The 14,449-nt window shown below is 42.1% G+C and overlaps 1 protein-coding gene across 1 annotated transcript; it reads left to right on the forward strand.

Annotated features, from left to right (window-relative positions):
* Nucleotides 1-4,935: 4,935 nt before the first annotated feature.
* On the forward strand, nucleotides 4,936-7,585 carry amer2 (APC membrane recruitment protein 2). Its single transcript, XM_037693846.1, has one exon. It carries the CDS (start codon nucleotides 5,080-5,082, stop codon nucleotides 7,162-7,164), a length of 2,085 nt encoding a protein of 694 aa, XP_037549774.1. The 5' UTR covers nucleotides 4,936-5,079; the 3' UTR covers nucleotides 7,165-7,585.
* Nucleotides 7,586-14,449: the final 6,864 nt, after the last annotated feature.

The raw sequence follows: 14,449 nt of genomic DNA on the forward strand, positions 1-14,449 counted from the left end.
TATATATATATATATATATATATATATAAACCCTTCCCACACTCTTGCAATATTCTAAACAATGTTTCTAAATGCTCTAAAAGAGCACAGCTTGTCATGATCTCAGCTCTCTGCCTCTGGCTGCACTCTCAGCCACGCCCACTTTGTGATCAGCTGCAGAAGGGAGCTTCTCCCACAGCTGTGGGCTGCAGTGCACACAGGTGCTAAATAATTTAAAACAATTTATGTTACATTTAAAAAATCCATGCCGATCGTGCGGCTCATCCGTCAATCAGCCATTTATGTGTCATTTCCAACTTTGAAAAACCGCGATAGAGAGAGTCCGCAAAAAAAACGAACCGCGAAGTAGCGAGGGACTACTGTAATTTATTAAATAAATAAATAAAAGCTTTATAGCAGCAAATCGTTGTAATGAGTGAGCACACACAACCCACAGATGTGTTTAACAATGGACCAGTGACGTTATAACTCATATGGTATAAAATGTCACCTATTTAACATAAATACACGGATTTAGATTATTTTCAAGGTATTTAATATTGATTTAAAGCAAAAGTTCAGACCTTATGAAGTGGGGGCCTGAGATACTGTGCAGATCAATAAATACATTTTGTAGAAGGCTCTTTAAAACGGCTTCAGTTTGGAGAAATAAAGTTTATTTTAGACCAGACTGATGAACTAACAGTGAAGTCTGAGCAGGTTTAGCTTTTAAGACTGAAAATTCAAGATCAAAGTTACGAGAACTTTAATCAGCAGTTCATGTCGACATGTGCATGTCAGTTGCACATCACGTGCTTACTCTGGCAGGATTTTTTTTTACAATATTCCTGCTGGAAGTGCAGTGCGCCTGCAAATAATCACACGTTTCTATGTAAATAACTTTGCAATGCAAATGTAAACTTTATAAAATACTGTTTGAATGAACTGCTTTGTATATATTTTTTTCTATCAGAGTTATTTCAAGTCTGCAGCAGTTCACAATTCGTTAGCTCATCAGTCTGGTCGGAAATAAGCAGAGGTTGTTCAAGCAGTCATCTACAACAGGTAAGATATTAGTTGTTCATTAGTTTCCTTCTTGAAAACGTCTGAACTATTACTGTACAGGTGTTCCTTGACAAATACAAAATATTTTTACAAATTGTAGAAATCCTTGGAACATAAAATGGTCTGGTCTTAGACAGCTTTGCAGCACTTTGTTCCTCCCCCTGTTGTTCAGTTAAGTGACAAAGGAGCTCAGGCACTAATCCTGTGGGTAGACATGTGAATGTGTGAACACACACATATTAGCTTAATCTAAATCTGTAAGAGCCCCTGTCCTCACAACGTGGGCAGCCGTGCCCGGATGATGATGATGATGTCTGTGCGGGTGTGTCAGTTTAATCAGTTCTTGTTCAACAGAACCAACTCCAACTTGTTTGTACAGTGCAGTGGTTCAGCGTTAGCCAATCAGCCCCACCCGGGCTTTGTTTGCACATTGGTCTGTGTCGGGTCTGTTACATGTCTTTAGACATTTAATTACAGTCGTTATGCTCTCACGTGGCAGCAGAAGTTAAACCAGATAACTTTGTTATTCAAAGCCAAACGAAGATTAATACACTTACTGAGACAAACGTTTGATGTGTTACATTTGCCAAAGGTGTGCCTTGAAACCACCCAGTGCCCATAAAGACCCAGTTACATCAAGGAAAGGACGAGATGGGGAGAATGCCACACAGCAAGTCGTTATCTCAGATGTTTTGTTTCCGATAAGGGTGTGAATGCATTCCTCTGTTTGTGATGTTTGTTTAACTTTTTGTTTAAATATGTCATCCTTCATCCAAAGGACTTCATCAGTAGATTCATCAGGATGAAGGACGAAACGTTTCAACAAAAATAGAAACAGTCCAGAGGGCCTAACTTTGTTGGATTTTTGTACCTGGATTATTGAGCATGAACTTTGATGTTTTGAACCACTTTGGTTATGACTGCCTCAGAGGAGTCGACGGGGGAGAGGGCGGACTCCAGAAACCATCTTATCACCATCACACTGTTTGGTCCACTATGTGTGTGTGCTGCTTGTGGGACTGTGTTTGTTGTGGCTCCTCGGACTGATGAAGTCCTATGGATGAAGGACGAAAGGTTTCAACAAAAAAAAGAAACTGTCCAGAGGACCTGACTTAACTTTGTTGTTTTTACCTGGATTATTGAGCATGAACTTTGATATCCTTTGCCCGATTTTCTGTCACTTTGGCTGTTTTTATAGGAAACTAATGCACTTGGTAGTTAGCATACAAGCACAAATTCGACTCGCACAGATTCGATTTAAGGACTCATTAACCACCCGTATGATAAAAAAAATCTTGTGCAGGTTTTTCTGTCTTGATGTTTTTTTGTTCTGGTGTTCATCACATGTGATGCATACCTTTAATAAACCATAAACATGAGTATTTATTAATGTCTGAGAGGAGTTTTTTTAAAGCTTTGCAGTCACATTGAGATGCTACTGGTTGCATGTGCACGCACAATTCATAAACATGAGACGCACCGACAGAAAGAAATGTCCTCTAACTGTCCCACTTTTTACTCAGCGTCACTCGGGGGACTGAAATAGGATCCTGTTCAGGCAGGGTGGAGGGTGTGTGGTAATGTGTGTGTATGGGGAGGCGGTGGGGGAAAGGGTGTGCGCTCCTTCTGTTACACGCATGTGCCTATCTTCTTTATCACAATAGAAAGACTCCAAACTGAATATCTGAAGAGAGCACATGTTGCCAAGAGCAAACAGATAAAAACTCATTTCACATCAATTAAACCCCACAGGAGACAGTTTCCAAACTGGAAAATTACCAGTACCTGTATGCAGCAGTATTTTCAATGATGAATGTACTGATATATTCTCTCCTAAATTATTGACTTGGGTTTAATTGGCGTCAGCAGCGTGCACTTCCATCCAAGGAGCTGAGCAAAAGCCTTTGTCTCATTATGCGTTAACTGAAACCACTCATCAATCCACCGGCGGCCATCTGCTGCTCGGGCAGTTCCAGGTCCACCAGCAGCCAGCTGACTCACAGACGTCGGCTCTGAAGACCTGAAAACCTGCCCGCAGGTTGAGCAGACAGATTATTGGTCCTGTTTGGAGGAAAGAGAGGCACTTCGGTGCTTCGCTCTGGGGAAGCCCTTGGAAATGGGTCAGATAAATAAAAACGAGCAGTGAAAAAACGCACAGACCCAACAAAACAAAATGAACATTTTATTTGCATAGCTATTTACGCCAGTTAATAAATTTCATGGCAGATAGTCTCAAATATATGTATACTTATTTTCCTCATAATTTAAAACCAGATTGTATGTTTACAACCAGTAGAGGCTGTTGGGGTCCCCTGAGCTGTGATTTGGACTACATACCCACAGGAACTGTGCTGGTTGTCCTGGTACGTGCTAACTGTCTGCCTAATGCAGAAAGAACGACTGTATTGTTGGTTGCATGGCTGGTTACACACAACCTTGATTTAAGATGACAGGAGGGCTGTTAAAAGTGTTGCCATAGCTCTCAGACACCTGGCCTCATGGGTCCATATGGAGGACCAGCAGCCATATGGACTGTATGTCCAAACTGTACAAGATGTGCTGTTACTGTGCAAACATGCATTTATAATTTTAAAGTTGTTGAACTTAACACTGCACTCGTATGTTTTAGATCATCTGCATGGTACAGTTTAACTCCTGCGTTTAAAGTTTTACAACGCAGTCCAATACGAAGTGCTAACGTGCTGTTTATTAAAAAAAAAAAAAAGAATAAAACAAGCACAAGTGATTTCTCTCACGCCTACTCTGAGCTCTAACAGATCTTGTGAGCTAACTGTTTAAAACTTTGGCACGTAAGACGGCAGACAGTATGCATTCCTCGAAAGAAAAGCTATTTTTATTCTTTTGTCTGTTTCATCTTTGGCGTCGTCTGAATGTGAATTTATCATCGTTCATCTGTTATGTGCATGCCTAGTCTGTGCCGTCACAAAACCTTGTGCTGCACACAGTACCTGTTATAGATAAAGAAAATAGCAACAGGCTTTGCATTTACAGTAAATAATTTAAAATATATATATTTTTTTTACCTTAATGTTGTTTATGAAACGGTCTAAAGTCGACGTTGAAATTCTCGTTCAAATTTAGCATAAAGGCTATTTCAAAGTTCTGTGTGGACTCCAAAAATTACTTTACATCTTTGTCGAGTCCTTTGAAGTGTTAAAAATAGGACTATGTCGATGCAACTGCACTAAAAAAATGATTCTAAATATACATCACAGATTATTCCCACAAATACTGTTGATTTGCAGGTTTCTGAAAGGTTTGTTGTTGTTTACTTTCACATTCTTGTATGTATGTGTATTTGTAAAACTGAAATGTTTTCAACCAAATAGAGCTGAAGTCACACAAGTGTTTCTATACAAACCCAATGCAGGATTGTACAATGCTTCCCATCAGCTTTTCTCACCTTCATAGCCTAAATATATACATGTATCTAGATAAAATCCATGTGCTGCCTATAATTAGCATTTCCAGTGCACAATCTAACAGAAAAACATAAAAGCAAAGAGCAACATTTCATGATGCTCAGGATGTGTTTTTGTTTATTAATGTGCCAAAGAACCTGGGAAAAAAATGCACACATGCAAAGATGGAAGCAGTGAATTGTGGGAATTTTGGCTGATGATCACTTAAAAGAAAAGTGTAATTGGTAAGAAGCAAGGTGGAGGAAAAGGATGGGGGAGGGAGTAGAGCACAGACACTGGCGCCCTGCCAACGTTGACGAAAGCTGCTTAGCCCACCCAGTTGTCATGGATACAGCGAGGAGCAGCATGTGTGTGCTTGCCTCAGTGAGAGAAAAGAGAGGGTTGGGAGGGAGGAGGGAGAGAGGGAGGGGAGAGATAAACCAGCAGGCTGGCGTTGAGGCGAGTCAGAGTGGGAGTGAAAGAGCAGCGGAAAGCAGGGTGGAGGGAGAAGGAGAGAACGAGGTGAGTGCATGTGGGACCAGGAAGAGAGAGGATAGACAGGCAGGAAAGAGGTGGAGAAAAGCGAACTGTGGGAGCAACTGCGCGCTGGATAATGGAGGTGCAGTCGGAGTGTGTGGAGCCTCCTGTGGCCCCTCATTGTGACCCCCAGCCTACAGGGAAGATCAACAAAGCTGCCTTCAAACTGTTTGGAAAGCGACGCACCGGCTCCGGAATGGCCAGCTTCTTTTCCTTCAGGAACAAAGGGGCCATGAACGGCAGAAACAACGGGAATTCTGACAACGGGAATTCTCTGAATGGAAGCAGCTCTGCAGCATCAGTGGAGTTTGTGAGGAGCAAAACACACGATGGACTAACGAGTCCTAACAATGATGCTGCTGGACCAAGAGGGGAGGGGTCTGCTAGCCTGGAGGCAGGTCCAGTCAGGTCTCTCAGCAAATCACTGAGTTTCTTTTCCTTTCTCCGACGTGGGAGTTTTCGGACAAGTGAAAATGGAGGGGCAGGAATTGGGAGGAGAGGGAGGAGCCTGAAAGGTTTTTTCAGCAGCATGCGATGGAGACGTAAAGAAAAAACAAACGAGGGAGATGGGGAAGTGGCGGAAGGTAAGAAGGAAACAGATGCAGAGGTTGTTGAATCTGAAAACATAAAGGACATTACTCTGACCCTTGAACCACCTCCACACAATCACCAAGAGGACTGTGAGAATGCAGATGCGGAACCTCACCTCCAAGCTGAGGACACCCCAACCACTAGCGTTACCATGACTCCCACACACTGTGTTGCCATGCCAGGACCATCTGCTGAGACAGACTCCCTCTTGCCTTACACACCCACTGTCTCACCACTGCACCCTCCTATACAAAAGGCCAAAGCTTCAATTTCCAGCATCACACCTCCCCTCACTACACCCCCTTTGGACCACTGCAGCATAAGCGACCAGCCTTCAGAGCCTTCAGTGGACCGATTGTGTTCTCTCCTCTTCACTGATGTCACGTCTCTCAAGAGCTTTGATTCATTGACAGGGTGTGGTGACATTATTGCTGATGCAGATGAGGAAGGGCCAGCAGGAAATGGTGGCAGTGGAACCAGCAGCAGCAGCAGTGGGGGTGGAGGAGGGAGTCTGGGTGCAAGTATCGGAAGAACTGGTGGTATATCTGGTGCCACACCTCGTAGCTCCCCATCTAAACCTCCAGTACCTTCCCAAATTGCACAGTCCATTTTCTCTGTTTCCCAAAGCTTAGTCCCTGTGTCCCTCCCAGCACGGACCAGAGTGCCTCCTCCACCACAGCAGCAGCCTGCCGGTAGTGGCGTGGTGGCCTACATGGGAGGAGGGGAAGAGATGGCAAGTCCAGAAGGCGTGGATGATGCCGACATGCAGGGACTCTGGCACATGTTGCCTTCAACAGGAGACAACTCCCCTGCTATGCCCCGACTGAGTCAAGCTTCCTCCACTACCCTGACTTTTAGTCATCCACCTCGCACCAACCCAGCCAGCAGCCATATACGATCAACTACCAAGAGTGGAGACAAAAAGGCACCCCAGGTAAAGGCACTGGGGCTGAGTAAGATTCCAGTTGTTGGTGTAGCCGGAAGTCGGGCAGCTAAACCCCAAAATCCTCACGCACATGGTCGTCATCCTACATCACCAAGTGAAAAAGAACTACTTAGTGATGAAGGATACTGGGACACACCGTCAGCGACGCCTACAGCAACACCTGATGAAAGTGGCTTACAGCGAAACCAAAAGATTGCCCTATCCCGTGACAGTTGCTCTGGGGACCACCTCTACGACCTGTACAACGATCCTGAGGAAGAGGAAGAGGATCAAAGAGGAGATGAAGACACAAATAGTACTCCCTCTCCTTCCACTGAATACAAAATGAGTCCAACCTCTCCAAAAAGTCCACCTTCCTCCTCCTCTTCTTCCTCCTTCCGATCAATAAAAGGCAGCACCAGCCTTCCTCGAGAATCTAAGATCCCAATAAGTACTAGACAAACTTCACCCCCCCACTCTGTGAGCCAATCCGCCCTTTCGTCTGTTCTGGAGACGGAATCCTCTCCGCCGAAGACCCAAGCAGCCCCAACAGCTCGTACCAAAATCCCTGTATCCAAGGTACCTGTTCGCCGTTCTGGGAACAAACCTGCCAGCTCAACCAGAGGAACTGCACACAAGAAGTAGTTTTTGTCAAACGCTTGATTTCCTTTTACTATTGGCCTCGAGTGTGCATTGCTACAGTGCTGCTTGTGCAGAGCCAAAGGTTTTCTCAAGCCAAGAATAATGTTGAGCTGTACTGTTAACATCGTATAAATTTCCCTTAAACCCTAAAACTTCTCATTCTCAAACGTTACTTGAGTTATATTGGCCTGAACCAGAATAGTCTTTTTGTCACGAGTGAAAGTCACAAGAAGACTCAAATAAAAAAAAACATTGGGCTAAAATTTCTCTGACATCAATTGCACTTTGGAGGTTGACTTTTGACAATCCATGCATCACAGAAATCATACATTCTTCATCTTGTTAGTTCCTGGAAAGACTTCTGACTGATTTGGACAGTCACTTGACGCACCTTTTTATCTTTGACATTTTCTACGGAATTCCACACAACATTGCTTGGGTTCATTCAAAGCTCATTGTTATTATTTCTAACTTCTTTTTTTAACAGTAATCCTGTTAATCTCTATTGAATTACCTCTTAAACTTGTGATTTCAGAGCCAATGTATTAAAAAAAAAACCAGACACATACAGTGTATTGTCAGCCTCTTACAACCCAGGATGGACTCAACAGTATCCTCAGCCTTCAATAACACAACAGTCATTGTCTGGCTTTTGTACGTAATTAATTTTGAGAACGATCTTCTTTGGACCACTCACTCTTTAAAGAACTGTAAACTTAAATCCACAAATGGATCTGTCTCAGTTATATCTACTTTGCAGCTAAAGCAAAAGCCGTATAATCTTGTTTGGTGGTGGACACTTGTTTTTATGTTATTTGTGAAAGGACTCAGGTTGGCTTTTTTTAAATCTCACCAATACTCTATTGCTACAATTTCATTCAATCTCTGGGATTTACAGTAATTTCACTTCCAATGGAAACCTGCAAAACCTTTGCAATACAAAACCCAAAAAGATAATTTGCACTGATGCGTCATTGCTCACAGGTACAAGCTAATCACCTGCATGTTGAAGATCACACGCACCATCGCATGCAGTGCCACACACCCGCGGCACAACATCAGGGAATGTCATCTACAAGTTTTTTCTGTATGCAAACTGCTGAACAATAGTCACTCTTCTTGTAGCTACACTGGATAACTTTCTTTGTAGGGGGACACAAACAGGTTTCCCAGTCTGTGAACTGTTCTTAATTTGATTTCATACTTTTTTACAAGCTTCTCTATATAAAATACATAACCCGGATCGCAAACTGTGAATGCACCAAACTTGTGTTGCACCTACTTTCTTTCTTCTCTGGTCCTTTTTTTATACAAGTTGATATCAGTGAATGAGGATGAGGAGTCATGCCCCGATGTTTGTCCTTTGCAAAAAGCCTGAACATAATGCAAAACAGTTTTTCTCTTTTAAGCTATCATGCTGAATGCGTTTATAGACCGTTCCATTGTTGGCTTTTCTACGGATGCACACTTTTCTAGGGTCCACCGCAGCCGTATATGAATCTGAATGTAGCTTGGTGTGCTTGTAGATCTTTTCTTTTCCAGTTCTGTTTCATGAGAGCAAGGCAAACAATTATTATTATTTTTACTATTTTCTTGTTTTTTTTTATGGTCTGGGAAATAAAAACGTTTGAATCAACCACTGCTTAGTTAAAAAAAAAAAAAAAAAAAACACCACTTGTTTTAAAAGTGGGTCGCAGTTCTTCGTCAGAGATTTGTTGAGACAAGTTGGAAGCAAAATGTATTTAATTCAAAGAAGGATACTGCTGACGCTTGGGGCTGTGCTAGTTCATGTTAGGATGTGATGATTTATTCATGACAACGTCACAGGTTTGAATTCCATTTTAATCTTCTGATGGGGAAGTTTAGGTTAAAGCATGAAATGACCTGATTCCAGCAGCAACAGTGATTCAAATACAGAAAATAAACCACTGTTCAGCTCAACAGGATCATGTTAGATTTCTTGGCTCGTGTTTAATTCGTCCTCATTTGGCATATTTTACATTAAATTTAAACTTTTCTTTCATTTGAACCGATTGTCCGAGGGAAAGGAGAAAATGTGTTTTCAGATGTGTCTTAGGCAAAAAGACTTTCACAGGGTATGTGGTTTAAAAATAATCATTTTCAGCAACTAAACCTTTTGATACATTTAGATTATTTTAAACTATGGCATTTATTAGAAAAAAAACAATTAAACCCCTGCTAATTTGCTGTAAACTTGCGTAAAGAATGAATCATTTTGAACTCAACAGCAGATTATTATGCATTACTTGTTCAAACTGGAATCCTTCTCAGATCATCTTACATGTTGGGATCTGTGTGTCACTAAGTTTTCCAATTTCCAATTCCCTCTGAGCACTTCTTGCTTTGATCGAACGTATATTCACACTCCTGGGGCCAGTGTCAAGTATTTCTTGGAGCCTGAAGCAGTTCTCTGTAACGTTGACTCTGAGCTTTCCTGTGAACTTTTGCAACGCGTCCTATTCTCCTGTTTATGTTACTGTGGGCCTGTTTACAGTGTGAAATACTTCCATCTACCTTTTTTTAAATTAATTAAACCATTTTTGTGCTGATAAATGAGCTTCTGACTGTTTGTCAACACATATGCATCAATTTTAGGGAATTATTTACATTTCTGGTTAGAAAAAATACAATAAAATGTTCCTTTTTTTGTTATTCTGTGCGTCATGCTGGAGGTTTTGCAGCACAGTGTACAATTTGGGTTGTAACAAAACATTAGGAAAGGTCAGCTTTGTATGAGAGTAATAGGTTATCAATTAATTTCATTGATCATAACACAAAGTCCTTGTCCTCTCTTGCACTCTAGAGGGACAGAACTGATGCAGGCATGAGAATAGAGCATGCATGTGACTCTGTGAGTCTTTAAAAACACAAGTTCATAGTTTAATCAAAGACAAACGCTCTAAAAATCTTGCACGTTGTTTTGTAGGTGCATTAGCATGTGCAGTAGGATTTGGTGCAGTGCGAATCCCCTTTGTAATGGTGCAGCACCCTCCACCCCCCTCCACCTCTCTGTCTTGCTCTACTTTTGCACGTCGAGGTTTATGTAAAAGCCTTACGTAAGACACTTACTCCTGCCAGCCCACCACATCACAACAAGGGATGCTGACAGCGAGGGAGCGGTGCGTGTTGGTGCATGCTGGTGCACACGAGTGTGTGCCAGCTGCTCTTATCATTAATCTGCCGGAAGAGGACGTTTGCTTTCAGAGTGCTCCTACAACTGTTGTAGTGTGAGAGTCAAAGATGTTTAGTTTGTGCTCGTCATTCAGATAAAGGAGAAAATCTTTATGAAATGCGACGGAGCTCTTGAAGCTTTTGCCTTTGTAAGAAAAACTTTGGCCGGTAGTTGAATAAATGAGAGAAGAAGAAGAATTTAAGATTTTCCACAAAAAACAATAGTTTATTTTATTGGTGACTGACTAGAAAGGCAGCCCCGATTATTATCCACCTGAAAAGGGTCTTGCTCTTCTATCAACTTTAATGCGCCCGAACAGCAACATGTACACCCACGAATGTTATATCGTAATTATCGGCTCTGCAACAGTGACGCGTGCTATTACTTTAATTGACATTTTGAGTTACCATGGTGACGTAATTTACAAACAAAGACGCCATTTTTCTCATTGAAAAATAAGGACATAACTCTTCACAGTCTCTGACACAGTGAGGTCATGTGACCTGGAGCGGAGAGGTCACTGAACAAAACACTGATAAAAGTTTGGAGCCATTTTGGATGAAGATGGCTGCCACAGCTAAAACTCAAATTTGACTACAACTCAGTCATTCTTTCAGATATTGAGCTGAAATTTGGTTTGTTCGTAGCTGAGTACAAGATGTTATACCTACCTAATGTAAATCAAAAATCCAAGATGGCCACTTTACCTAAAAGGGAAAACATCCAAGGACACAGCTATTTTATAAGAAATTGAGCTGAAGTTTGGTGTGTTGGTAGCCGAGAGCAAACCACAACACATACTGTTAAATCAGATTTTTAAAATGGACTCATCGTGGCAGTCCCCGTCAAAGTTTCTCCAGGAACTCTCTAGTTTTCTCTACCAACTTGCCTCCACAAGCAAGTAGTGAGAAAACAGGATAAATAAAAGGCCCAGCCTTGTCTGAAGGCGTGCACACCGCCTGCCACCTTCCATGCTGCAGTTTTAAACTAAGACTTTTATTCTGGAGCGACCAAGTTAGTGCCATATTCATCAAAACGTGTACATACCGTGCAGGATTTCATGCAACGTTGTTAGATGGTGCATGACGTGTTATTGCTCAGATACTTTGCAGAGGATGACTCTCAGATTTTAGCTCACAATCTGTAAAACGGAGTCTTATATGTGATTTTTGTGTTGGCTATTTTCAGTTAGCAGTGGAGGCCATCTTGGATTGGATTGACTCTAAAAGAAAATCACGTGTAGATGCGCACCTAGTGATTATTTTTCTTGGATCTTCTTTTTTGTCACTTTGAGTTTCTATCAGAACACTTCAGCACAAACACACCAACATATGAAGGTTATGTATAATGTGAACAGACGTACGTCACAAACTGCACTGAATATACACTCAACACAAGATATAGAAGTAAAGAAAATGTTGAAACATCTTCTTTGGAAGTGTCACACTTAAGTATAAAGTCTCTGATTAGGGATGACTTGCTGGTCATTACATTTATGGCATCAGAACTGAGGTTTGAACTGTTCAACCAGGGACTGAAAGGTTATTTATATAAAAAAAACAGACATTTGAGTGAAAAAGGAGATTGACAAGTGACATGGTAGAAATAGTCCAATAAATGTAAGTTTTAAAAAGAATATATTAAAGTGTCTGACAGTTAGTGAAGAGAAACTTCAAAAATTATTTAAAAAATCCCACAACTTTTTTAACATCATAACGTATGTGCAACCCCTTTCAATGAAATCTGTCCAGTGGTTCTCAAGATATTTTGCTAACAGAGACACAAGGTTGATGCCACCAGTTAACGCTAATGAGCTAAGCAAATATTTCAGATCATATAAGGTCAGTTTTGCTTTTATTTTCACACATTTTCTAAGAGTGATCATGTATTTCAGGACTAAACTGCCAACTCAGGCTGACGCCTTTAAGATGATAAAAAAAATCTATTTAGAAATTAAATGAGTTAGGGGGTGAACTTTGAATTAGGTAATGCTGCTCAAGAGTTCAGGTTTTTAAAAAAGACCAAGTGAGGTGCAAACAGAGTAAACTGTGAGCCCTCAACAAACAGATGTCATCACAACATGTGGGGGTTCCTGAACTCCATAAAGAAGTGATGGAGCACCCTTTGGATGCAGCACCCCACACTCAGCGTGGCAGCCTCTCCTCAGTGGTTCCCATAGTAACTCCAGTAGGTCAACCAATGAGAAGATGGGGCTGGGCAGGAAGGAGGATGGGAGGATGGGGGGGTGCTGGACGTGGGGGTGGGTGGGTGCTAACAGATTCTGTGTGATGTGATAAGAGTTGAATTGATGCAGTAAAAACAACAAAAATGCAGAAATCCACATGTGGAACTGCTGCGTATCCTGATGCTGCTCAATAATCCAGGTAGATAAATGTAACAAGGTTAAGTCAGGTCCTCTGGACGGATTCTTCTTGTTGAAACGTTTCGTCTTTTATCCAGAAGACTTCTTCAGTCTGAGGAGCTAATGTTCCTCTCTATCAAGAATAGAGATCCTTGATAGAGAGGAACAGTGATTTGAGGAGGAGCAAAAGAAGCCATCTTTGTGGAGAGAAACCGTCCATCATTAAACAGGGGCAGAGGCCTCCATGTCCAACTGTCCCCATCTTACAGTGCTGTTATTGCTAGCATCACTCAGCCCTCTGTGAATAGCAAGCGGCCATCAAGCACTAACGATCGGTCGTTAGGCTCATGGTCCTCCTTTTGCATAACAGCTAATTTTGGCTGTCCCCAGAAAACTGGTTGACCCACTATGAGAAGAGGCTATTTATAAGACTGAGTTCACTGCAGCTCATCAGACTGAATAAGTCCTTTGGATAAAAGACGAACCGTTTCAACAAAAAGAATCCGTCCAGAGGACCTGACTCCACCTTGATGGAACTGTTGAGTATAATTTTACACTAATTAAAGCTTCATCTTTAAATCTGAGACTAAAATTCATAACCATCCATCCATCCATCCATTTTTTTCCCCCTGCCTTTCCAGTCAGGTTTGTGGGAGAGCTAGCAGCTACTGTGCAAGCGGCTCCCTGGACAGGTCTCCAGTCCATCACATGGGCACATTGAGACAAATGAGACAAACAACCACTCACTCTCACTGCCCCAGAGACAACCTGGAGTTACCAATGAACCCATCATGATGTCTGTGGGAGAAATCCCACATGTTCATGGGGAGGACATGAAAAGTCCACACAGGAAGGACGGGAGGCTGCGACCGTCTCACTGTAAGGTGATAGCTCTAACAACTGTCCTGCGCACATTCAGAAACCATTCAATAAAAGAAAACAATGACTTAGACTTTGTTTACACTTGATTTGGTTTTTTCCTCCAAACTCTAAACGTCTGCTGGATTTCCCCTGCAGCGTTATTTTGTTCTTTCATGCATCGCTTTTTATGCTCATAAATGAGGTCACAGTTCTTCTCAGGGTAATTCTCTGGTAATTTTCCATCTCATCAATAATTCATCAGCAGATCAACTTTTGGCTCAGTGAGTTTGCCACTCCCTGAATTTAATTGTGACCTGAAAAGTGTTGCAGAATATGTCAAGTTTTGCCACGAAGGCCGAAACAGACATTTGAGATTCTAAACAACGATTCAGTGACTGATGAATAACTCATGCAGCGATCACATGATTATTGGGTCATATACCAGGGTTTCCCCTTGTTAGCTTGCCATGGCGGGGTGCTCATCTCATCCATGAGTTTTGCTGATGGGGGGGACGGAGACATGTCTGAGCGCAGCTTGTACTAACAGTTTTTGAGTGGGGACGGGGGGCATTCAACATGAGGGAAGAGGCAATGTTAGTGCTGCCTTTGGCTTTTTAGCTAGAGAGCCTCTATTTTGCACCGCTACCTTTAGGTGGGAAGGGCAAGTTCAGTTTGGTAGGCGGGGTGCTCAGTTCCGTTGACAGGGTGGGGCACCCCGCCTGTATAATGGTAGGGGAAACACTGTGAGCAGCTCGCTCATACAAAGGCCTGTCAACGCCATAATGAACAACACGCGAAGACAAATTACTATTTAGTAACCAGCACAACCAGTTTCTAAAAGGTTTCTCATGTAAAGCCATGACTAACAGATG

The sequence above is a fragment of the Nematolebias whitei genome, chromosome 20, assembly GCF_014905685.2.
Source record: "Nematolebias whitei isolate Nwh7 chromosome 20, NemWhi1, whole genome shotgun sequence".
Taxonomy (NCBI): domain Eukaryota; kingdom Metazoa; phylum Chordata; class Actinopteri; order Cyprinodontiformes; family Rivulidae; genus Nematolebias; species Nematolebias whitei.